The sequence below is a fragment of the Microcebus murinus genome, chromosome 9 (assembly GCF_040939455.1).
Source record: "Microcebus murinus isolate Inina chromosome 9, M.murinus_Inina_mat1.0, whole genome shotgun sequence".
Taxonomy (NCBI): Eukaryota; Metazoa; Chordata; class Mammalia; order Primates; family Cheirogaleidae; genus Microcebus; species Microcebus murinus.
The window spans coordinates 4570553-4597750 of record NC_134112.1 but is presented as its reverse complement, the minus strand read 5'-3'; the positions used below and the strand labels follow the sequence as shown (position 1 = coordinate 4597750).

General features: G+C 42.0%; 1 protein-coding gene across 3 annotated transcripts in view; it reads right to left on the bottom strand.

Moving 5' to 3' along the window:
• The window catches only part of COBL (cordon-bleu WH2 repeat protein), a 282212-nt gene that overhangs the window by 139883 nt on the left and 115131 nt on the right, over positions 1-27198 (bottom strand). For 2 of the 3 annotated variants that reach the window (XM_076006242.1, XM_076006244.1), the window contains 2 exons: positions 25525-25622; positions 13968-14042 (listed from right to left, as the gene is read on the bottom strand). In XM_076006242.1, coding sequence (XP_075862357.1) covers positions 13968-14042; positions 25525-25622 — 173 coding nt within the window. The remainder of the gene's footprint in view (positions 1-13967; positions 14043-25524; positions 25623-27198) is intronic. The other variant, XM_076006243.1, reaches the window with a different exon arrangement.

The window sequence follows — 27198 nt, the reverse complement described above, 5'->3', positions numbered from 1 at the left end:
AACAATCGTAGCAGCAAAAAATGAAATGGAAGATTTCCTGGCTGACTTGGTCAGGACAGGACTCTGAATCATTTCTTCAAGGGTAGAAAGGGCCTGAGGGCCGGGCGGCTGGGCGCAGCCTCATGCCAGGAGACCCAGCAGACACGCCAGGTCACCCACCACCTGCTCACCAGCGGCCAGCACTTCCAGTGGCCTGTGGCTGTTCCTTAACTCATATTATTAGCAAAATATTTCTTTAATGATCTGATGTTGGCTTAATAGGCATCTCCTACTCACATAACATATGATCTCAGGACAAGCTATATTTGTATTCAGAAAGTCATACTTGTCAACAGACACACTCCACAACTATGCCTTAAAGATTTAAATACTGGAGTATGAAAGGAAACTGCTAAGATGTAAGACTCCAAGTCTAGAAGATGAACACTCCAAGAAGGGCTGGCTAGGCACGAAACAAATGAGAGGACATGACAAGTGCTCCAGAGATAGCTGCCATCTTCTGGTTTAAGGTAAGACAAAATTGAAAAGGGGACCATTTTAACTATAAGTCAAAAAAAAAATCAATTACTTTGCAATACTAGAAAAGCCCTTGCATCTGCAGCATGCTTATTTGCTACCCTGACTCCCCGCCCTCAGGTTGTCAGGCATACAATGCCAGTCAAATGCAGCTGGTGCCACAGGTCACTTTCTCCCATTCCTCTGGCTTCAGGAATCTCCTAGTCTACCTACTCCAAAATTTATGTTTTCAGGGATGACTGATTCTCATAGGCATCATCTCTGCCCAGCATCTCTTGTTAGTACATTTGCCAGACCAAAAGCAAAAAAAAAAAAAAAAAAAAAAAGGCAATAAATCACTAATTAATAATTTCAAGGTTTCCCAGTTATTCCTCTTCTTTAGTTAAACCTGTTGCTGGGAGCTGTCTCACGGGACTCTCCTTTGCTTCCTATGGGCCTAACTATGTTTCCTGTTGTTAAGGAGGACTTGGCAAGGCACAAAATAATTCTACAATTAAAGGTGGTTTCATATACAAACTAACTGACAGTACAAATAGGCTGGGCAACATCTTTTCTTATCCTTGTCATGTGGTCCGCCTGATGGATTGGAGGCACCATGGGGCCAGGGGCTGGTGGTGGTCTTAGGGACATTTTTATTTCTCATGGCTGACATGGGACTGCTCTGGTGGTTTCAGCCCCGGCATTCTCTAAGCCAGATGTTCCATCCCATGGCCAGAGCTCAAGAATCCTTGGAAGGGGCAACCAACGAACCAAGCTCAAACCTCAATCCTTCTCTGTTACGAAGACTTTCATTTCCACACATGGCTAAGAATTACTTATCGCTAGCCTAATATTTTATATTCATAAGATTAAATTCAAACATTGTTAGAGTTTACTCTGGATTCTAATTTTGCCCTCTTCTGTGGGTCTTGTCTGCCACAGAGGACTGCAAAGATCTTATCAAATGTGTGCCCATGCTGGTGAGATGCTTCCCAAGCACAAAGAAACGATGCTTTCTCTTAGCACGTCACTGACACCACACACAAGTGGGCCGAGGCTTTGAAGTGCTGCTACTCCTATTCTTAATAATATATTACTGTTCATTTTGCTTTATTGCTAATAATTAATGATGTCTAATATGTTTAGCAAAAAATTTTGAAATTACTAGAATAAAGTAAAAATAAGACAAAATCATCCATACTCTTATGCTAAAGCAACCATAAACATAATCTGCAAATTTACTTGTATAATATTTCATTACTGACATGGTACCTGCAAATATGTGTTATTTAAATAAAATTGCTAAGACTTCATTGTTGCTGTTGTTTTGGTTAACAGCATGCTCAGTTACCTGAAATCCCGCAGATAAGCCTATATTCCCTTACAAAGTAAGGAGCACCAGGCTGTGAAGAGGCAGTGAACGCACACTGTCGCCCTGGGTCCTCCCCTTCCCTGTTGTCAAGGAGAGGGGGATAAAGTGGAAACAGCAGCCGTGGGAAGGCCACAAGGTCTCTGGCCTCACTTAAGTGGCAACGTCGGGACTGCCATCCAGTCTCCCTTTCTCTGATTCCGGTCTCAGTGCTGTGGTACGGTGGCCGGGTGAATGCTTTTGTTTCCCAGGCTCTCCTGCAGCTATATGCAGCCACGTCCTTCGGTTCTCGCCAATAGAACAGGAGTGGAGCTAGCATGCATGTGCCTTCCACACTGGCCTGAAGAAACCTCACGGGTGTGTCCTTTTGCAGACCTCCCCTCCAGCCTGTGGAGAGGCAGATGCCCATGGTCATCTTGAGAGCTTGGGCTGCCGAAAGGTGACAGCCTCTATCCCTGATGGCTGCAAACGCGCCATTTCTCTGAGAGGACTCAAAAGCTTCTGATCCAAGCCTCTGACTTTTGAGGGATTCCCTGTTATCGCTCCTTAGCCCACCCCTGCTCATACGGCAGCCCAGTCAAAGGAGCTTGAGCGCCACGCATATTAGCCCCAAGCAGGAGGAAAGCTGGAGGAGGGACGGCAGTGACTGCATTAGGAAGTCTGAGGGGCTAGTTGCTGGGTTTGACAAGAGCAGGAACAGACCAACGCACTGTGAGCCCAAACTGGCACGGCCACCTGGGCAGCGGCAGGGACAGCCTCTGAGGACAAGTGCCACACAGCCTACACTGCTCACAGTCCCAGGGAGCAAGTGGTATCTAAAGGAGGCAGGAAAACCTGATTTGAGGGATGACTGGATTTAAAGAAAACAACATCACTGTGACTCATAAAAGCATTAAAATGAAGCTTCTACCTCATCTGCCTCTGTCCTAACAACCCGCAGCGGGCTGTGGAACACTCGCTCCTGCTCCTGTCTCAGGGTCAGCGTCCTCATCATGTTGCGGGCCGGCCACAGATGTCACTAGGGGCTGGGGTCACTGGCATGTGTGCAGGTTGTCCCAATCCCAAGCCACAGGTGTGGACCCAGCAGCTCGAGGAGGTGAATATGCATTGACAATTTCCCCAAATACTCGATGGAACTGAGTATAGTACTCTCCCCTTTCCAATGAGGGAATGAGTTGTCATTCAAAATCTCTACATCAAAATTTAGAGTGTTGAGCAACTGAGCTATATGCTTGCTTCAGCATTAATTGATGTTTTTTTCCTCTGTGTAACCTTACTTTGCTTATACTACAGGGAACCATCCGTCTTTGGTATGGGATATAAAGTATTAAAATATTGAACCAGAAATCAATTCTCATCAGCTGTACTTCTGAACAAGGCAAGCATGCATTTTTATAAGGCAAAGAATACTTATAAGCTCCCTACTCCTTTCCAGGAGTACGATATAATCAGGAATAATAATGATAATATTAATAAATGGTTCTTCCCTCATGAAACTTAAAGTTATTTCCCCTCTCTGCTACCAATTAACTCCAATGTTTCAACAAAACCAGGCCACAAATGGTGCTGAGATCAGAAAATAACCTCCAAAAGAAGTGGCAGAGGTGGTTTTGACACAGCCAAAGCAGCTTAGATGTCGGAAACAGTGTTAGGAACCACTCTTTGCCAGTATCATACACCACACAACATCTAGAAAAATAACAAGTTTTATTTGGTAATAAAAAAAGTCTGCACAGTGCATAGTAAATAGGCCGTGTACCCTTTGCCTCATTTCTACAGATTTCAACCCCCCCTCACTGTAAATAAAGGACCACTCAGAAAGTGGATACCTATGGGGTAGAATGTGTCAAACAGTTGGATCCAAATCAGTAAACCTTTAGCTTAATGGAACCTCAATAGAGAAACATTATCTTCTCAGTAATACTTAAGTCATACTATCTGAATTGTTTAGAATTGACCTGAAGCATCTATTCTAGATCTCATTATAACGATTTCTATGGACAAGAGCCTCCATCCTCAGTAATGAAAATGCCAACATTCACTTCTGCCAATCTCCATGAAAACGGAATTCATAGCACACCAAGAGAGAGATCAAGGAAATTCAAATGCAAATTAAATCATTTTTTTCTGTAAACGATTGTATTTTCAAAGAAATAAGCTTCACAACCATCTGCATTTATAATTTGCTTATTTTTTTACTATAAGCTAGAAAATCATTTGGACAATATAGAATAGAAATCTATTGTGCTAAAAAAAAATAAATATCGAAGACAATCCACTTAGGAAATATCACTAAATAGGTATTTCTGTAGTTCAGCCAAATACACATACACATAAAATATATAAATACTATTTGAAAGCCCAGAAGGCAGAAGAATTCCTTCCTTACCTTTTGATCTTTCTTGGTTTTTCTTCCTTTTTTATCTTCCCATAATGTACAGGCAGTAGTTACTGTCCAAGTCTATAAAATTATCTCAGTATGAAACTCAGTGCCAACACTTCTGAAATGTCCCTTCCTGAAAGCTCATCTGAGTTTTACCTCCAAGATGAGACATCAGAGTCCCGGGGGGGGGGGGGGGGGGTCATCCAGCAGGAAGTGTCACCCAGAAGTATTTGGCTTTATTGGAGGCTGTGGTTTAAAGGAGTTATACTCACTGTGTAATTATAGATCCAGAATATATCATCTGGGGCAGCAAACATTCCAAGCCAAGCAAATAAAAGAATTCTCTGATCCTTCTCACCCCAGATTGAGGGTCAAATATTGGGAAGTAATAAGTCATTTGTTCAGTCTATTTCTAGATAGACATGTTCCCGATGTAGGGCCATAGAAACTGCCCTGCACTCACACGCACACACGTGTGCACACACACCATGGACATAGTTGAGGTGCACTTGCAAATCACAAAATAGGGCTGCTGAAGAACTGGAGCTTTTAATTCTTAACCCTTCCCTCCTCCCTCTCCCCTTTAAACTATTTTGTAATTAAATGAGAAGCACAGACACCCCTCCAGCCAGAGTTCCCTCTCAGAGAAAGAACCAACAGTGTCTGAAGCTTCCCTGAGGCTGAACCTTCCCTGCAGGGACCTTCCTCATCCTTTATCACAAGGACAGTCATCCACTCCTCTGACTCTACCCCATCACCAGGGTCTCTGGCCTTGGTTCTCTGCAGCTTCAGCCTCACCTGCCTGGATCCCTTGAATCAGCATTTTAACAAGGCCCCTGGAAATGCCTGTGCACCTGGGGCTGAGTACCTGGGCGAGGGGCTCCATGGTGTGTGTCTCTCCTGAGTCCAGGAGCTTGGCCTGGCTCCTCTGTGTCCCCAGTGTCACCTCCTACAGAACAGATTCAGTTGGCCCAGTGAGGGGCACAGGGGTGGGACAGGGGGCAGGAAGGAGAGGAGGGGGTCTCTGTGTAACTTGTTAATTTTAGAGGAGACACTCTGTTCTTTTCTTTCTTTTCTTCTATTTTCTTTTTCCTTCTTCCTTCTTTCTTTCCTTGTCTACTTTTTCCTTTTTCCTTCAACATTTACTGTTCTTATTATATGATTCAAGATTCAGGCTTTAGAAAATAAATCATTATTTCATGAGATCTATTTACCGTACAACATGGTGACTATTGTTAATAACAACATATTGTATACTTGGAAATTGCCAGGACAGTAGATTCTAAACATTGTTGCCACACACACAAAAAAATAAGTGAGCAAATGGATAGGTTAATTAGCTTGATTTACCTATTTCACAATGTGTATACCATATATATATGCAATATTTTTCAATTAAACAAAATAAACCATTATATATATTATTAAAACATACAAAAAACAATGTGTATTGTTTATAGACATACACACTTTCACTATATTTCTTAAAATATAAAACCTTCAAAAGAGTTGCTACGCCTGAGGAATGAAGGAAAGAGCGGGTCACATTGGGTTCGTGATGTAGCATCATCTGTGCTTGCTAAGTTTCTTAGGAAATTACCAAATTAAGATATGAAAGCAAATTTGCCTAAACTTTAACATTTGTTACTTGCAGATGATTGATAAGTGAGTATTTTATTCTGCAATATACTAGGAATTGCAACTATGCAAAAATTTTGATAAGGAGAAGGGACCCTCCTTTTTTCAAACAGGTGCAGTCTTTGTGAAGCTCGAGGCTGGAGGGGGAGGGGTGGCAAGCGGGGTAGAGACCAGCTCATGCAGAGCCCAGCCTGCAACCACTGCTGGACAGGCAGGAAAAGGAAGAACTACAGTTATACGTGGGACATATTTAACCACTTCAGTACGGTGCTCGTCAGCCACAAAACCTCGCCCACAGCCGGCACTCACAGGCCGCACGGTGGCGTGCGCTGCGCATTGACGACGGGTCCGTTTTGCTCGTGTGTGATGAGGAAAGCTTGAAAGCACTGAAAGCTTGTTTTGCTTTACAGGCAGCTTTACTTGTAACGTCAATCAGAATAGGTAACATATACATACATGTTTTCGTTACGTTATGTTTAAATGTTCACAATTTTATTTTGATAAAGGAAAAATTAGAAAAGTCGTATCATGGCTGTTGGCTAAAGTCGCTGTGCGCGTTCATCTGTGGCTGTCGACTATAGTTGACGCTGGTCCTGAGTGGTTAAGATGGAGAAATCAAGAAACTATGACTTGGGCTGGGAAAAGCGAGCAAAGGCCACACGTGCGAGGAGAGAACAGGGAGCACCAGAGGCTTCAAAGGGGTTCCTGTCCCCGGGGGGGCAGGCTGGGGCACAGGCCACCATGAGTCCGGAGTCCTGCGCACGGGGCCCAGAGCGCACTGCGTTCAAGCCCAGCCCCAGACGCATTCCCCTGCCTCCCACCCCGCCCCACGAGGCCAGGAGAAACTGGAAAAGCAAGCCAGCCTAAGAGCCAAAAGGCAGAAAATGATCGTTCTAAATGAAATGTGTTATTTTTATCTGTTACCATGGAGAGATCACTGGAACATCGGGGACACGAATGCGGACCTCGTGCGGGTGGCTCTGGACGTCCTGGGGGAGGGTGTGGAAACGTGGCCGCAGGCTGGCACAAGGCAGCCAGGGGCGTGGGCACCGGGCAGCCGTTGTGAGACAGTGTGGAGGGAGGGTGCCGCAAACCATGAAGGGACGCGTCCAGTGGACAGCCACAGCGCAGGGCGCCACGCCTCACCATCCAGTTCGTTTTTTAAAAGTCTGGACCAAGACACCAGAAAGTGTGTCTAAAGCATGGAGGAGGCGCCATGGGGAGAGGCAGGGCCGCGGGGGCTGCCCCCAGAGCTCTGGCGCCCAGGGAGAGCCAGGCGCAGGGCACGCCTCCTGCCAGCCCCGGCCCGAGGCCAAGGGGACAGCGGGACCAGAGCAGGTCAGGAGAGGCTGTGGGGCATCGCCCGGGTGGCAAGCGCCGTTTGCCGGTGAGTGCGGATGGAGTGGGAGAGGACCGACCCCAGGGTCTCAGCCTCTGCCGCTGCTGGCAGGGCTGCCATTCCTCAGACGGGAAAGCTGCCAGCAGCCGAGAGCTGCCCCTGGCCCCCACTATGCTCCCGCCCTGGAACAACCTGAGCAACCCACGTGCAGCCAAGTGAAAGTTTATAGTTTCATACTTGTCTGCCAAAGGGCCAGGAGAAGGCCATAAAGGGAATTTAGACATTAGAAATAACAGATACTCATGTTTTAAATGAAAATCAAACAATCAGCATTTGAAAGAAACATATTCTACTACCAATATCCCTACAAACATCACATTTTCAGGCAAGCGATTCAAAAATCTGCATTTCTTATTTTCAGTATGAGAACTAGTATTGGCAATAGGCACTGTTAGTCTACTTGTCAGGCTCTACTTATATTATTCCCATTGTAAGAATCAAATACTTTGAGAAAAAAAATCACCAAAGCTTTAAAAACAAAACCCTCCTCTGATAGTTTCCAGGTTTGCATTACAGAACATTATGAGTATTTTAAAAACACTTTTAATGGCCAAACATGTATGCAAGGAAACTTAGGATAACTTTTCTAAATTACATATTAAATTCAACTTCCTTTACACTATCTGATAGGAGTTGTATACACAAGGCACTGGATCAGAAATGGGAAACTGACTGGCCATAACAAGGTACTGTTGTTTGTTGCTGGCTGGCACAGTTATTCAGGGAAACGGTGTGGCAATGCCATAAAATTGTCATGCCTTTTGATTCACTAATACCTTTGCAGGTCTCCCAAATGATAATAGGTTTTTGGGATAAAGGTAACTGTCACATTATTTATACCGGAAAAAAAGAAGCAACACGTGCTAGGGAGAGACACAGCCCTTATGAGTGCTGTGCGCGCCCCTGTGCGTGGCATCCCTCGCTCTCCCTGCACACTCACGGAACGCGGGGTGGGTGACCACGAGCCCACTGCACACACAGGCCCACAGAGTTGTACGTGGCTAGGTCAGAATCCAAATTCGAGCACACAAAAACAAGGCCACACGTTCCCCTTTTCATGGAAAATCATGCAGCCTTTAAAAGAACTATGAAGAGATCAGGCAAATTGTAAATGACATGATGCTAAAGGAAAAAAAAGACACACAAAACTCTATGTTTACCTTAGCTGTCATCATGCAGAGCACGGATGCACACGCGGCTCAAGAGCACACGCAGACTGACAAACGCTGTTAGCCTGTAAGCGTCCAGGTGATTCTCCTCCTCCACTCTTTAAATTTGACCTACGCTATTTTATAATTTCGAACATAAAAGACTTTTATAAATCTCTACAAAACTGATTTGTAACAAAAATTAGTTCTACATCACAAGCACGTGGCTTAGCCCTCGGGACATATTTTCGTGTTCTCGATTTCTGAACATGCCAGAAAGAACGGATTTGAGCTTTTCCAGGCCAGGACGATGGAGCACCTTGGGATTCGCTGTCCCTGTGACAACACTGCCACCCTGTGGTGGAGCCAGCGCCACACAGGCTTCTGCACAGCATTTGCAAATTCTGACTCCCAGAGACCTGTGCCAGCTGGGTAGAAATACGGGCTCTCTGGTGAGCATGGGCCCCTGTGCAGCTAAAATTATGGAATTTCCTTTACACTGTAGCGTTTGATGACTTTTTATGAAAGTGTCATCATACTGGTGGGCTTCAGTAAATTTCTGGGCTCCTGAATGCTTAACCCCAGGACTGCCGCAGCCTCCATCAGAGCCAGATACTCTGTGGGGAACACTTCAACCTGGATTCCAGAAACTTTATTAGGGTTTTTGATATGGAAATCACTCCAAAACACAGTGAGGACTCCTTCCATCCTGAGAAGCCAATACTATGATGACCAACTAGTCCCCTCACTGCCTGAACAGGGCAAATGGACAAACTGTCTCCAGATAGTTTTTTGTTTGTTTTGTGAGGCAGTTATTTAAAAAAAAAAATTCACCAAAGACTTTAAGCTTATGGTAGCAAGCAATGAAACAGTATCTGATAAAGCACATATTAATAAACTTTAGATTAATCAAATATATAGAATTTGCCTTTTTTCTTTTTTTAACCAAGGGCCCATAAAAAGTTAATTACTTTGAGCTGTTCATTCTACGGAGAAAGGCGGACTATGACTTGCCCAAAGTTCCACAGTGAATGACGGAACCAGGATTAGAACTTGGGTCATGTCATGCCTATGTCAGAACATTCTACTTTTTCCAGCCTGATACATACTTATTTTTGGTTGGTTAGTTGGTTTTATGTTTTGTTTTGCATCTTGGGGTGCTGAATTAGAAATTAACTCTGATACCTCATTGCATCAACGTGCATAGCTTATAACTCCTGCTCCTGTGACTTAGGAGACAGAGACGAAACAGGCATCCCTGACAGACCCCATGGCTTCCAGGTCTCCGTGTCCAGACGTATGGGACGAGGCGACTGTGGTGTAATCTGCTCCACGCTGTGACCATCCACAGGCTGAGTCTGGGGAAAGCAAACACTGACCATGTCCTCCACGAAGCCAGAGCCCTGGGGCACGGCCATGGCAGCCCCATTTACAATCCTGAGGCATGCTGCCCTTCATGGATAAATGCGTAAGGAAGACTTTTCTGGAAAATGTAATTCCAGGAAAACTACTTAAAGTTATTTGAAAGGTGAGTCTATACACAATGATTCAAGCATCTTTTGATTAAGAAAATGAAGATATATTTTGGAATAGAGTCAACTTCAGTTTCCATGAAATTAACTCCTCTAGGATAGGTCTAATTATGTTGATCAGCTACATTAGGGTACACATCTTTTTAAATTTAATTCTATTCTCACAGACTCTTTAGGTTATAGATATGGTGAACCACTTAAATTTTCTCAAGAAAAAATAATAAATAATATCTGCAAACATCATAGTAGAGTTCTGGCCACGTTTACTCAGCTTCAGAACGCTTGCTCTGGGCGTAAGGTGAGCTATGGCATTGATACCCCTTGCGATGCACCTACCACCTGCTTAGGTGAGGAAAGTGCAGACAGACAGGTGCCACCTGCTGGGTGGGAACAGGAAGCCCAGCTTTCACACCCCAGTGGCTTAGACCTGTACTCAGCCTCCACCGGGCTAGCACTGGGCTCCTCAGAGACGCCTCTAGGACTTGGGGCTGAGAAGAGCCATCCTTTGCACAAAGGCACAGATGCGCCAGCAGAGGGAGCACCCGGGAGGCACGTGCTGGTCCTTGCACTGTTTTCTTGCAAAGCAAAGCCCAGCACTAAGGGACAGAAGGAAGGAAGAAATTCACAAAGAGACTGGGCTGGGTCACACATTATCACTGCATGCGCCACACAAAAGGAGTGCCGCTCACAGTCCACCCGGTGCAGCCACCGGAAGGCTTCACGGCAAATCCCTCAAAGTAGAGGACGTTCAAAGCAACAAGAGGACTGTGTGACTCGTGCCTGCTAAGGGGATCCATCAACTTTCTGGTAAGATTAAGGAAGCACTGGCATCAAAACCTGCAGACCAGAAAAGTCAAAGCCTTGGGGAAATATTTAAAAACAGTGTCAAGGTGCTGAAACACTGTATCATCAACATGGCTTGATGGAAGAGAGGATCATATCAAACATAAATAAACGGACATCAACAAATGTGATGTAGCAATTGACCTCTGGAGGTGGGAATTTTCTGTGTCTATATAAGGAAGACAAAATGAGAGCACATAACTCAGCACAGTACCTAGAACGGACAGGAATGGAGCAGCAGCCATCATTATTTTACTAAGCCCTGCCCTGCCTAGGGCTTGAAACCCAGTAATTCTTATTTTTAAGCCAGTTATAAACCTGTCATATTGAAGTTTCATTTATTGACTTTGATTTACAGTAAAAATCAGTATTAATTTTTTAAAAAGGAAGAAATACAACCTCACAAACACTCCATAACAGTATATAACAAACTTCTTCCTTCCTTTTCACAGCATTCAGTCATGTGGATGTACTAGAGTTTAATTTGTCAATCTCCTACTGATGGGTGTGTGGGCTGCTTTCATTGCTTGCTGTTACAAATAATGCTGCAATGCATCATTTTTATTACACATGAATTGTTCTATATTTTTGCCAGGGAGTCTTTGGGACAGATTTCTAAAAGTAAGATTTCTGTGTCAAAGAGCAAATGCATGTATAATTTGGCCAGATATTGTCAAATTCCCCACCATAAATGTAGCATTTTGCATTTTGCTTAGCAACGCAAAGGGCACCACAGCTTAGTGAACAGGGTGTGCTGACAAACTTTCCAGTTTTTGCCAATCTAACAGATGCTAAATAGAAGCTTATTATAGGTTTAACTTACATTTCTAATTATGAATAAATAGAATAGAATATATAAATAGAATAAATATAATATATTTATATAGAATGTATGTATATATATTCTATATAAATAGAATAAATATGTCTTTCTTTCCTTCCTTTTCAAGAGGGGATTTTTCAATCCCTCTTGAAAACATCAAATTTTTCACTGTTTTCCCTAAAGTCAAATTTATCAATGTTCCCTTGTCATATGTGGATTTTGAGTCACAGGAAAGTATTCCCCACTCTCAGTTTATAGATGAATTCATTCCTATTTTCCACTAGTACTTGCATGGTTTCAATTTGTACATGTAGATTTCTGATCCTTGTTATTGTTTTCCTAGTGTACACTATGAAAATATATACAATTTTTATCTTTTTCTTTAGAGCTATTCAGTGATTCCAACTCCACTTACAAGTTTATTTCCCTTCACTGGTTGGGCATGTTGACTATATTATACACCATATTTCCATATGCTCCTTTATTAAGCTACTTATTTGTTTTAATTATACAGGTGTTAAAATCTATTTTAGAAACTAGCAAGGCTTATCCACCCCTCATGCTTGTCGGGGTTTTCCTGGCTAGTCTTGCTTATTTTTCCAAGTAAATTTTATATTCAACTTACTTAACCCTAAAACAAAAACCTGATTGACACTGTGGTATATATACACAATGGAATATTATTCTGCCTTTAAAAAAGAAAGAAATCCTATCATTTGTGACAGCATGGATGAACCTGGAGGACATGACCTTAAGTGAAATACGCAAGACACAGACAAATACTGCATGATCTCATACGTGAAACCTAAAAAAGCTGACTTCACAGAAATAAAGAGTAGAAGAGTGGTTACCAGAGGCTGGGAGTGGGACGGGGCTGGTCAATGGGCACAGCGCGACGGTTGACAGGAGGAAGAGATCTGGTGTTCCCTTGCACAGCAAGCTAACCCTAGCTGACTACAGCTGACAATGATGTGCTATATATTTCAACATGACTAGAAGAGAGAATTCCAAATGTTTTCACCACAAAGAAATGACAATATTTGAGGTGATGGATTTGCTAATTGCCCTGATTTGGGTATATGTAAATATATATTCAAACATCACATTGTACCCCCTAATATATATAATTAAGTATAAATTAAAAACAAAACTTAAAAAAACTTTTTTAAAAAGTCATTGCCAAACCCCCTATGAGCAAAAGAGTGGTATTAATAATTGTCATTTGATAAATCTTAATATAGCATTTATTTCTTATACCTCCCAGAAGTCAATAACTTCAATGTGACTAAGTAACAAATCACTTGCAAGTCAGATGGCTCCCAAATTTTGGCCACTGACAAATTTGAAACATAATCTATTTAGGTAAGATCTTTTATCTGTATAAAAGATCATTCAAAATAATTTTTGGTGATAAATCACTGTGATTTTTGACATGTTATTTAGAAAAACTACAAATAATTTTCCATCTTTATATATTTTCATGTAAAATATTTCTTGGGAGCTTACTTCAATAAATATGGCAAAAGGCAGAGAGTTAATGTCAAAGTTTTCTAGTTTTGTTAATGTATCATGTTCATCAGTGAGTATACGGAATAAAAGAAAAAAATTGCCTTTCATCTTATTAAAAATGTCTTTTCAAGAAAAATTTATTTTCCATTTTTAACAATTATATGTCAACAGCTGTAAAATATTTATACTGTTTTGATTTATTTTGCAATTTTTATGACAATTCAGCCCAGAAGAATATTTTCCTACTCACAGCTTTATGATCACATGAAATTAAAAAATATAATTTAGAGAGATATTTTTATTTTATATCATATTTTATTTCAAGTCTTTATTAAAGACTTTCAAACATAAAATATATATTAAATAGAATAAAATTTTACATGGGGACTGGCATGGATACGTGAAGTCGAGAAAAAAGAGTGATAATGAAAAATTTCTTACTGATACAGAAGAGTTTGCCCATGTAATTTTTAAAAAGTGATGGTAAATATTCAACATTAGATACATTTAAAATGTCAATATTTACAAGACGTCATGAATTACATTCTTTAAAGTATTTAAAACCATAGAAACTCCATAGGCACCCTCTGTGAAAGGTGAGAGCACAGGTCATTTACTGGTAAAGAGAAAAGGAGTGACAGAAACTAAAATATCACACATGCTGCATAAGTAGTGCAGTCAGCTAAAAGGAAGCTACATGCAGCTTTTCAATCTATCTAGATTGCGACAAACTAATCTGTAATTTCATGACTCGGAAGGTGGTACAAAGAAGAGAGAAGGTCCGGTCAGTCAGCAGAGGCGCCTGCTGGGGTGTCAGTCAGTACTCACGTTCAAAGCCCTTCCTGTCACCGCCCCTGAAGGGTCCTCGTCGCTGTCTGCGCCCGCCAGCCCCAGCTGCTCAGCCTGGAACACAAGCACGCAAGCCCCTATCAACTCCAGGTGAAAGCATGTTCAAACAGAAAAGGTTGTCCTTAGCAGTCATGAACGCAAACAATGCCCATGTGATCATATTGCAGGGCAGCAAACTCATCACTAAGCAGTTGTGATCCATGCCCCCTCCCGGAGCCTGTGAACAGGCCGGAACTAAAGTGCTCCCTGATTTAAAAATCACAAGTTTGAAATCCATTCTCAACGGAATGAGTTTTCTTTCTTTTTTTTTTTTCTTTTCTTTTCTTTTTCCCAAAAGCATCTCTTTAGCTTAGAAAGTTTGCGATTTTAAGACAATAGTAGGCCTGTAATCCCAGAGAGGCAGGAGGATTGCTTGAGCCCAAGAGTTTGAGGCTACAGTGAGTTATGATTGTACCACTATACACCAGCCTGGAGGACCCAGCAAGACCCACTGAGGCCTCAATATGGCCTCCCAAATGAGAATCTTTGGGGACATGACCCAATAATCCAATTTTTAAAGTAGGCCTTAAGGTGATTCTTAGGTACTTTTCTTAGGAGAATCAATAATGTCAAAATGATACAAAACTATAATTAATGCTTTAAAAACATTGAAACACAAAAGCTTTAAAACAAAGGAATTTGCTGTCATTTACTTCAGCTAAAATTATATCCGGGTAAGTATATTCTCTATTGAGATTTTGTATACACATATTCACACATATATATTTTTTTCTTCAAAGTGATAGATCAACAGTCACTTTAGTTTTAAATGCCTCAATAATTCTGCATTCTTGGTGTCTATTCACTGAGGCATGTGAAGACTATCTGGCATCAAAGTATTTAAGAAATCATTTTAAAAATTATCTGCTCCAATCCTTCTTATTTATTAAGAAAATGAAACCCACACTTGCTAATCATTGTACAATGTGAATCAGTGATTAACAGCAAGGGCACTGCAAAGACAGGCCAGGGTTTGAATTCTGATGTTTGAATGCTGACATTTACTTGCACTGTGATTAGCTCAGAGTTGCTTTGCCTTAGTTTCTTCACCTGTAAAATGGGAGTTGATAATACCTCTCTCACCAATTTCTAGATAAATTAAATGAGGCTGCCTTTAGCATAATATTTTAAACAAAAATGGAGAGAAAAAAGGAGTTAAGAAGTTAATGTAAAAACAACAAATCCAATAAATTGTGAACTTAAAATCTTAACTCCCCCCCCACCCCATAGAACTCTTCTTGGCCTAGGGGATTTCCGAAAAAAACTTAACACTGAGTTCCCAGCCTAGAAAGGGAGGGAGGAGGAACACACCTTGGGCAGTAAGATCCTAAATTATTAACAGAACCTAAGGCCCTGCAGGGCAAAGGTTAAATCACCTGCAGGCCATCAATTTGCTTAACAGATCACCTGAGTCCGTATATTACAGCTTGTCTCTTATAAACAAACTTCTTTATCTTAATTTAAAACATTCCAAGCCTTTTCTTTTTCTTTTCTTTCTTTTTTTTTTTTTTTTTTTTTACACAGAGTCCAGCTCTGTTGCCCAGGCTAGAGTTCTGTGGTGTCAGCCTAGCTCAAAAACCTCAAACTCTTGGGCTTAAGCGATCCCCCTGCTTCTGCCTCCCAGGTAGCTGTGAATACAGGCATGAACCACCCCATCTGGCTATTTTTTTCTATTTTTAGTAGAGACAGGGTCTTTCTCTTGCTCAAGCTGATCTCTAACTGCTGAGCTCAAGCGGTCCTCCTGCCTCCGCCTACCAAAGTGATAGGATTATAGGTGTGAGCCACCGTGCCCACCTCATGCCAGGCCTTTAGACAAAGCTTTATTTATTTATCCAACTACAAATCAAGGAATCTTCAAACCCACCTACGAAACTCCTGCTTCCAGACATCCCACCTTTTTGCGCCAAGCCAATGTACAACTATCATGTATTTGTAACAGAGTGAAACAGCCTGAAAAGAAGTAACAATGTTTTATGAGCTATCTCTTTAAAACCTCCCTCACTCTCTTTGGGATTTGAGACCTATATTCCTGCCCAACGGCAGTAATTAGAGGGGCAGGAGAATGTCCTGTTGTTATTTATACCATAGGAGATGGTTCAAGGAAATTGTCCAGGTAGAGTTCATGAGATTGTCTTGGCTGGCGATGGGATAGACCAGAATCGTCCACTAGAGTTGAACAGTAGTCACCTGAAACTGAAAACTCCCCTTTTAAAAGGTCTGTATTTCTGCTTGTAGATGGGAAACCGGTACTTTAAAATGCGAGTCTGCCATTCTCATTTGCCAGCCAATTAACAAACTCCCCTTTCCTTCTCCTCAAACCACTTGTCTTCATTCATTCAGCCACAGGGACAAGTACTGCACTTTCAGTAACATATTGATTTATAATTTTACCTGCAATTCCTTTCTCTCTAAAATGTATAAAACCAAACTATAACCTGACCACCTTGGGACTACTTGCTCACGATTCCTTGGGCGTGGCTCTCCAGGCCATGGTAACACTTGTTGGGCTCAGAATAAATCTTTTAATTGTTTTATAGAGTTTGGGTGAAATACAATAAAATAAATGAGAAGAAATGTTATACATGAAAAATGAGGTATACAGGAAATGAAAAATAATTCTAGCAGATTTAAGACAGTGAAAAAGAAACTTTTTAATCTAAGGAATGCAAACCCCTTTTAATTATCAAACCCAGAGAGGCATTGAAAATATAACAGTAGTCACATATCACTCTGCTTTGAGCTAATTACCTCTTAAAGACACTTGCTACGTGGGTTCTAGACTAACTAATACCACGTAGTTATAAAATGCCACACGCCCTAGAGTTCAGTGCACAGCCAATCACCGGCCAATGCTTTCCTGTACCCAGCGAGAATTCCTGCCAGACAGTTTTGTGTCAGTCCACTGCTTGTCCCTTTTGCCCTTAAAACCTGCCTGTAATAAAGGCCAAACGGAGCACTTCCCAAGGTAACCTGGAACTTTGTTTTGGACTGTTGTACTCAACCCTAGCCCAAATAAACTCTCTAAATTAATTTGGCCTCAGTTTTGTGAACTAAAAATCTTAAGTCTCCCAGTTGACAGAATGGACCCTCTCTTTGCTGTGGGAACCCTAGAAATACCCTAAAGGTGAGTTGTTGGCCTTGAGAAGGGAGGTCAGAAATGTCTTATCAAGTCCCCCTACCTTCCTGGAGATATCCTTTGTCACTCACTAACAGGCCTGAGGCTATGCAGGACAAAGCTGCAACCACAGCTGCAGGTCATCAGTTGACCTAACACATTCACCTGTGTCTGGGTATATGTCTGGTGTCTGTTGGGTGGCTTGTCTCTGATTAACAGATCTCTTTATCTTAACTTAAAACATTCCAAGCCTTTAGACAAAGCTTCATTTCTTTAACCAATTACAAATCAAAGAACCTTTAAACCCACGTACAACCTGTAATGCCCTGATTTGAGATGTCCTGCCTTTGGGGCCAAACGATGCGTGCCTTCCATGTGCTGATGTTTGACTCTGTGTGTGATCCCATCTCTCTGAGATGTATAGAACCAAACTGTGACTCAGCCATGGCAAGGCCACTAGCTCAGGCTTCTTGGGCATGGCTCTCCTGGCCATGGTTACACCTATTCGGCTCAGAATAAATCTTTTAAAATTATTTTACAGAGTTTGGGTTCTTTTCCATTGGCAGTTTCTTTCTTCAGGCTTACACATAAGTCGGCAGGATTCTGAGTGACCCAGGACCACGCAGTGTTCTCTCTCACACGCAGGTCTAGGTACCAGCCAGCACTGACCCGTTGGGTCCCTCCAACACCAAAGAAGTCACCAGGTGCAAAGGGTGAGAAATATTGAATCTGTACCCCTTCTTTCCTTTTGAGTGACGTCTGAACTTTATCTGGGCTGTTCTTTCCAACTTTCGCCTTCTGTCTCCGCCTCGTAGGCCAGAGATTAGGGTTTCAGAGGAGAGGAAGGAAAACTGCCTTTCCAGCCTGTGCCTCTTGGCAGAAAGGTGCAGACCAAGGTGTGGCAGGTTGGCAGCAGAGCTTCACTTTATATGGCATTTTTTAAAGATGCAGCTGCTTTCTACTGTTTGCATTTCAGAATATTTTTTGTGTGTGTAACCAATTCCTGTTAGTTTTAAACTTGAAAGATGAATGAGGGTGAGTTTTCTAGCTCTGAATTTCAGAAATTTGATTTTTTGTAGAGAGAGCTTTCCTTTAACTCCCTATTAAAACCCTTTAAGTGCCCAAATTGTCTGCAGGACTTTCTTAGTGCCTTGGAGATGTAAGTCTTACCACATCTTTGAAATGTTAACAGCCCCAAAATTAGTTAAGCAGCATTCCAGCTGAGATCATATTTGAAAGACAGTTAAGTTTCTTTAGACACACCACAGAGTTCCTTTCCTCAATGGATACCTTTAGCTCAGGAGAGAAACATTTATAAGAAATTAATATGAATTATTTGTTTTGACCTTTTGGGGTACCCATTTGTAATTCTTTCTACTAAAGAAAATCAAAATATCCCTCTCTAAAGTACTGGGCACTATCAAACTGAAGCAGGTTCAGGGAGACACTCTGCCACTTCCCTTGCTGGTCTGACGGCAGGACAGCCATTTCCAAACACAAGGGTTTCCTGCCTGCCTTTCCCACCTAAGGACAGGCCCTTGACAAAGCTCACATCTGCTCAGAGACAGCAGTGCCAGGGAATCTAGGAGCAGATTTCACTCTTCCCAGAAATCTACCTTCCCACATTGTCCTGCCTTTTGGCCCTACCCTCATGGGCAGCTTTTGTTTTCCTGTTTTACAAACTGTCTCTTTAAACCTCCATTTGGACTGTGTGTAGATGGCCAGCCGAGAAGCTGAGACCCTAGAGAGTATGGCCAGACGGGGCCACACTGCACTCGAGGAGAGCACAGCTTTCCTTTAGCTGCCTCTGAGATGGTTCTGGATCCTGTCAGGACTGTGCAGCATCTCTCTGGAGATGGCTAGTGAGTCCTTGGTCAGTCATAACCTTGGTTAAGGCTTATTGGCTTTGGTGAGTCACCTGAAAAGGCACCTTTGGTTTAAAGGAGGAAAAAATAAGAAGTATAAAAGCAGGAATATTGGCTGTGTCCTGGCTGAAATCTGACGAGATTAGAAAGGATGTTTATAAAGAGCCCTACAGTCAAACACAGTTGAGACATCGTTAACTTTCTTCAGACACACCACAAAATTCCTTTCCTCAGTGGATACCTAATTAAAAGCTGATATCTAGGATATACGTGCACACAGGTGTATATTTTTTGAGGCTTCTGTTCACTATAAAATCTTCTCAGTTGACTGAATTTCTCTCTTCTTAAACCCTTGCTAACATTCCCTTGGTCTTCTTCTCTTTTGAGGACATGATTTTTGCCAAGGATAATGTGAAACTTCAATGGCCTTGTGGAAAGCTTAAACTCCCTCAACTTTGAAGTATAAATTTGCTACCTTGTTCCCTAAAACTCAGTAAGTTCTTTGGCCATGTGAGACAGATAAATTTCAACTTGTTCTACTTAAAAAGGCACAGTTTGAATCCAAATGTCCTTTTGAATTACTGAAATTTATCTGACTCATGGCTAAAATTTTAAAATCAAAGCTATAAAATCTTTATGCTTGTATTTTTATGTATGGATGTGTGCATGTCTGTGTTTGTATATTGTCTACATGTACCAAATTGACTTATAACTAAATGTACACTCATAAATTAAGTAAATAAACACAAATGTTTTTCAAGTTCACATGACTTTAGCAATCTTTGGTAAATAAAACTAGTTTTAAAATTGTTGGTGAAATAAAAATGCCTTTCAGAATTTAATTCAGACATTTTTGCCTGGATCTACATCTATTAGATGTTTTAGGTCATAAAACTGTTGTTTCCGTGACATTTTTGATACTTGCTTGTCTGTGAGCTTATGTCCCAGCTAGGTTTTGAGCCGTTAGATTCTGGGGTCTAGACAAAGGGCCACAGCAAGGCCGGGGGACACGTGTGTGTGCACAGCACCTGGTCCAACAGCCACAGGGGAGAGCCGAGCCCGAAAGTCCTCCCTGGCCCAGCTGCAACTCCTGGCCATACTGGGAAGGACCAGTCCTCCAGGTATTGTATTCACAGTTCTATCCTTTGTCCTGGGCTCTGCATCTGGGACTAACAATTAAAATTGCTTATTTCTACAATTTTCAGTAAATATCAAGGTTACTAAGAGTTAACATTGCAATTAATATATTTAATTAAACCTAGATAGAAGAGAAACAATTCTGTATGCAAAGTATATAAGAAAAGTAAGATGTGTTTTTGATTTAAAAAGATTGTAAAAGACATAAAAATGTGGATTTTTGTTAAAGGGAAAGTAATGTTACCAAGTTTAAAGGTTATTTAAAGTTGTTTTAAATGGAAGGAATTAAACAAATGATAGATAAAAAAATGGGTAGAGAAAGCTAGAAAAAAGTTGTAAAAGGTTATAAAAGGCTTATAGAAATCTTATCTTCTGCAGTGAAAGGTTGGATTGGATGGATCTGTTTATAAGGTTTCATTAAAATTAGGTTTATTATTGATAATACACATATAACAGCAAAATTTGGTTTTCTCTTTTGAACAAAATTTTCATATAGGATTAAGAAGAGAAAGTAAAGATTTTTGTTTATCCTTTGAGTAAACAAAAAGAAAAAAGGGGAAAGATAAAGAGACAGATTCCTCTCAAACAAAGAGTAAAAGCTTTTGCTTTTTGAAGTCTTTGGATTATTACTTTGGATAGATGAATATTATTTTACAGTGACCTATGATTCTATTTTGAAATCAAATGTTTTAAACCTTTCATATTTTTCAAAATTCCCAAAACTAAATTTCAAATTCTAAATTACATTTTTTTTACCTTAAACTAACTTTTAGACATTGGGGCCCCCCAAAATCAAAATGGGGCCCCTGGAAGTTCAAGAGAAGCATATTAGGCTTATCTGTTATGTTGAAATCATACAGGAAGCACTGTCAAATAAGAAATGGTGTTTAACTTTCTTTGGGTTATATTTGTATGGATATGTTAGTAGTACACGTTCCAAAAGTGTATGAGATTCCTAAAAATCTGATATGTATTGGTATCAGCAATAAATTGCTTTATTCTGATGCCTTTTTTTTTCTAAAAGCTCTCTGTAAATCTTAAAGTGTTCTGTCTTTAAGGAAATTCATGGAAAAGACCATGACAAGTGCTCTTGAATACAGGTTTCTGATAATTTTCGCGATCCTACCATTGGACAAGGCAAAAATTTCCAGAAAGAACATCCCCAAAAACTGATGGTTTCATAAAGATTGCTAACCTGACCTCAAGTATTAATAGAACAAAAGTTAATTACATGCTAATTACATGGTAAAAAAATAACTGATAGAACCGAAATAATCTTTTATAACTTCTTTTTGTTTCAAGCATTGCTGGTTTTTTTTATGTTTTGTTTTCTAAAACAAAAGTTTTCAGAGTCAAGAAAACTTTTTATTTATCTTTTGAGCTATTTGTAGCTTGCAGCAATTGCGTAAATTATATTTATGTAAACAAATTGAGACATTTACTTTATCTCTATCTGATTTCTCCAGAATTCAGAAACTATTCATTAAGTATTCTCATTTTATGGCAATATAGTTACTTGTGTAAGAATCCATTTTCTTTTTGTAACAGGACACATTGGAAACACATTATCTTACTAAGGCTTTGACTGGAATGGCATATTCTCACATATGACCAGACAGACTGCTTTGAGGGACTGTATTGACTTTATAAAGCCAAGAGACTTGGGAAAATAGCAGCCTGGTACCTTGTCTATGTGGCTCCCCACAGGGTTCCTGACTTGTGTTAAATAAAGAATGTCCCTCCTGACAGGCCCAGGAACTTCATGATGTTTGGGGACCTTGAGAAGAGAAAAATTCACTCAGTTGAGACAGATATTACAGGCACAGTCTGATAGTCTACCTTTGACTTCACTTCCTAACCTTGAGAGGCTTTTAAAGTTCTAATCTGAAAGTTCTTATGAAAAAGTTTCAGAAAAGCCACTACTTACATGGCCACTCCTCTTGCTGCGATGTATGTGAACAACCAGGAGAAATACAAGAAATCTAAAACTCATTTTACAAATAAATTAGCTTTATAACGATGTATCTTTGGTAAAATTAGATGGACCGGAGAGAGAAAAAGTCTGTTTCAACACCTGTTACTAGATTCTAGCCCTGACCATTGTTTTCTAGTTTTTATTATTTACCTATAATTTGGACTGAATCCTGAATTATTTTCTGGCTCCAAGTCTCTAAAGAAGAACAAGGATTAAATTTTCTTCATGCTCTTCATAGTTGGCTCCCTAATGGAACAGGTTTTCCTTTTGTTCTGGCATGCAAACTCCCTTTGTGATCATAATCATTGTGTGTGTTATATTTCTACTAAATTTGAATTATTGAGGGTATTGATCTCTCATTGTCCTGCTTCTTCCAAGAAAAATAAAATCACGGTATCCTGAAGACTAGAGATGATTCAACAAGCAGTAGCAGCTACGTAAATCAGTGACTTGATGGAGGTCTCGTTCTGTGCCTCTGTGGTGCTGTCCAGTTCAGCTTTTAGGCACTCTTAAAATCCCTCACGAAGACACCTCCTCCTTCCCCCAGACATGAGACAGGACTATCCAGGAATGAGCCTTCCCAGTGACGAGGGACAGCTTGACACTCAGGCTTTGTACATCAATGCCTTCAAGAGAAAAGATTTTTTTAGGCTGGGCATGGTGGCCCATGCCTGCAATCCCATCATTTTGGGAGGCCAAAGTGGGAGGATGGCTTGAGCTCAGGAATTTAGGGCTGCAGTAAGCTATGATGGTGCCACTGTACTTCAGCCTGGGTGACAGAGTGAGATACTGTCTCAAAAAGAAAGAAAAGAAATAAAGATAGACAAACAATAGAAGCTATTTTTGATCAGAAGAGGGAAATGAAAAAGAAAAGAAACATTTTATGTGAGGACTGCAAACCCGCTTTAATTAGCAGGCTCAGAGAGGCACTGAAATGCAACAGTAGTCAGACCTTGCTCTCCCTTGAGTTAAGTGATTACCTCTTGCAGCTAGTTACCTGTGGTGTGTACTCTAGACTAGCTGAGGCCAAGCAGCTATAAAATGCCATGCACTGGACAGCCAGTCTAACTCATGCCCTAGAGTCCAGGGATCCCCAACCTATGGTGCTTATTCAATTACTTAATTATATATTACAATGTAATACTAATAGAAATAAAGTGCACAATAAATGTAATGCACTTGACCCATACTGAAACCATAACCCCCTCCCTGGTCCATGGGAAAATTGTCTTCCATAAAAACAGTCCCTGGTGCCCAAAAGATTGGGGCTGCTGCTAGACTCAAACAATGTACCACGAATCTCTAACCAGTGTTATTTCTGTAAACCTGGGAGAATTCCCGTGAAACGACTTTGTACCAGCCCGTGCCTTGTCCCACTCCTTCAAAACCCGCACAGCAAAGGCCAGGCAGAGCACCCCCACCCCACAAGGAGACAAGCTGGAAGTGTGTCTCTGGCAGCTGTCCTCAGCCTTGGCCCAGATACACCCTCTGCATTAATTCCATCTCAGTTTCTTTCTTTAGGTAGACAGTAGCAGAAAGACAGAAAAGTCCCTCATAATCAACAGCTAGACTTGGTGCCTGGCAACATTTTCGCTCTGCCAGGGTGTGTGGCGTGTGCCGCCCTGCCTCTCTGAGAAGTGAGAGCCTCTGCAAAGCCCAGCTCTGCAGCCTGCCCCGTTTTGCTTAAAACAAAAGCACTGCGAAGATGGTTTGCTTGTTTTGCTGGCAGTTGCAGCGTCAGAAGGAAGAAGACGCAAGACCAACTACTCTACTCAGGTCTCGGTGTGAGGAAGGAGGACGGTGGGCGTTGCTGTGAGCGGGTGTCGGTGGAGCAAGGACAAGGGCGAATGCAGCCCCGACAGACTGGTCCAGCCACTCCAGGACAGCAACAACAGCATTCACACAGCGATGGAGAACTCAGACACAAAATTCTGACTCTGTAATTTCAAGTAGTCCTGACAGGAAAGGAAAAGCACAGAAAGGAGGTGAGGAGAGGAGGGGAGGGAAAGGTCAGAGCCCAAAAGACCTCACACAGAGATGCGCGCTGAGGGCAGATCTTCCACAGGACACACGGATGCACAGGAGGACGCACACACGATCGGTAATAAATGCAAGAGAATCATAAAACCATTATCAAAGCATCGGGAAAGGTAAGGAAAAAATGAGCTGAGATCTGTGCAAAACTCTGAAAGGCAGGACGTCTGTCTGTCCCTCTCCACCGGCTGAGCCGCACGCACCTTCCTCCCCTGTGGCTCTCCCGCCGCCCTCTCCCCTTCCCGGCTTGGAGTCAGGCCTGGGGCGAAGCCTGGGACCCCGGCCAGTCACTGCATTTCTCTGAGCTCTGGTATCCTCATCGGCAAACCTGGGGCGAATCACTTCCCACAGCACAGCCTCCAGCCCAGGCTCCGGAAGGTCGGGAAAGGGGGCGTCCCGCCTTGGGCACAGGCGGGAGCAGGCAGTGCTCCAGAGGTTCCCGGGCAGACGGCAGTTGCTGTTCCGCACGCCTCTTCTGAGACCATACAGATGGGGACCACTGCCAAACCATCTAATGGCGTTAAAGCCTAACATTCATTGGAATAGTTTTGTCTTCTTTTAGTGTCATTTATTAGGATGGAAAAAATACTATATATTAGCAAAATACATTTGTTAAACAAATATATTAGGGATATAGAGCACTTTCCTTTCTTGGTAGTTAGAAGGCACTTATGATTTTGGTAATCTCATGACTAATTATAAAAATCTTTATTTTTATTCTGTGTACTATGACTTTAAATTACTATGCAACATTGTATCTAAAACTTTGAGATATGTTTAATAAAGACCAAAAAGATCAATTAAATTAACTAATTATGTGGTATATTCCCTGATCATAGTGGGAGGACCAAAGAACACCTAAAAATTACTGGCAAATGGACCAGTTTGCCAACTTTTCTCCTCAAAGTAGCCTTATGTCTAGCCCCTCAAGGCTTTATATGTCTAATAAGCTTTGAAACTGCAGTTCATCTGCAGCAATACTGGCTATTGCATTTAAACTTCACTGTCACATGCACTCGCCCATGCACCTGCCATACGATGCTACTGAGTATCGCGCACGTGTGCGGTCCCATGTCGCTGTCAGGCACAAGGGCTCACAGCCCCGCCTGCCAGGAGCCCACGGCTGTGCGTCCTGCAGGTGAGTCGCATGCTATCACATGCTGCTGCAAGCTGCCACTGAATAACTAATTCAAGGCTCAGGCACGGAAGCACAGTCAGCTATTTGAGTGATACCAATAAGCTCCCTTTTCCTGAAGGAATCAATATTCCTGAATATAATTATTTAGAAAAATTCCAAGAGAGGTTGAATACAAATATCTCATGAAATTATTTTTACATGATACCAAGACATATGTGTATTTAATCCATTACCTTGCTAGTGCTTCCTTTATTCACTTTGAAAAATCCCAGAAATTTTTTCTTCTCCTTATCTGTCTCATCATTGCTAAGTGATGATTTTCTGAAGGTTTCTGGAAAAAAAAGTATTAAGTTATTTTTCAGCATTTCAAACAAGAGATTAAGCACTTCACTTTAAAAATCTTAATAAAAGAACCTTCTACTCTTAAACTTCTAGTTCTTATAAGAGAGGAAAATCATCAGCTATTTCTTTCCAAGCTTTTGAGCCACCCAGAAACCCGAAGGCCCACTCAGGACGTCGCCGCAGCCCTCACGCCGACTGGCAGTGACTATGGGCCTCCTCTCTGGGTGTGGCCGTGCCCTTTTGGAGAATGAAGAAACAAATAAGTCAGCCAAAGTTCCAGAGCAGCACTGTGCAACAGAAAGCTAAAGAGAATCGCAGATGCAACTGTACATTCTCCAGCAGTGGCATTAAAAAGAACTAGGTGAAATTAATTGTAATGATAATTTCATTTAATCCAATATATCTAAAATATTGTCCTATCATTAATCAACATGAAGGCTACTGACAAGGTATTTTGCACTGGTGTTGGTGCTGGGCCTTCAAATCCAGCACATCTTAGCAAGGACTGGCCACCTGTGGCCGTGGCTGCCGGATTGGACAGCACAGTTCTAAGGACTGTGACATCAGGGCAAAACATCTGCTTTAAGACTAATGAGTAAGGTACAAACACTAACTCCACAAAATAGATCAGCAACCTTCCTGCTCATTTCCAGAACAAGAATAACAGCGATGACTAACTACCCGGGTGCCATCTGAAATAATCAAATCCGATCTCCCAGGAACAACATTTCCAGGTTTTCATTCCTCTACTGCATCCAGACTGTTTTCCTTTTCAATTACATTCTCTAGTGGGGCAATTGTTGTCTCCTTCCCTCCCTTCCTCCTCCTCCTCCTCCTTCTTCTCTCTCTCAAACCTCAACCTCCCTTTCTTGGTGTTTCCTTCTTCAGGATTTTGGAGTCAAGCTGGGCCCTCTCAGGGTGGAACAAGGACACTGAGCCCAGACTGGTCGGCCAGCCGCCAAGACAGCCAGGGCTGAGGTTCCCAAAGCAAGATGCGACCCGCAGCATCAGCATCACCGAACTTGAGCGATGCGGGTCCCTGGCCCCTCCGCATCTCCAGGCAGAATCCCAGAATCCCAGAATCCCAGAATCCCAGGGGCAGGCCGTGCCGTGCGGGTGAATAAGGCCCAGGGAGCCAGGCTGAGGGCTGGGGAGCAGAGGTGGGAGGTCAGGAGCACACGTGTGTGGGCATCCCCGGGCAATGCTCGGCCTCGCTGAGCCTCAGTGCCTTCATTGCAGACCGGCGTGACTGAGCTGGCACCAGGGACAGTGCTCGGAGCCCGTGCCCATGCACACGGCTGCAGCACGACTACTGTCTCACGCATGTACTGGCTCTCAGAAGCCACTCCTGACCTTTACCAGCAATTCACTCAGTTCTTCTCTTCCAAGGCATACGGACATGACAAACGGGGGAAAATGTGAGTGCTCCCGGAGGGCAGAAAAATGGGTTTCCCACGTCACTGCCAACCGCTGGAGAGCCGGAACTCACTCAATTGGTGGGAGATTCCCAGGCTAGGGTTTTACAAACTCTGCCAGCAGAATATCAGCCCAAATGAGGTAAGCAT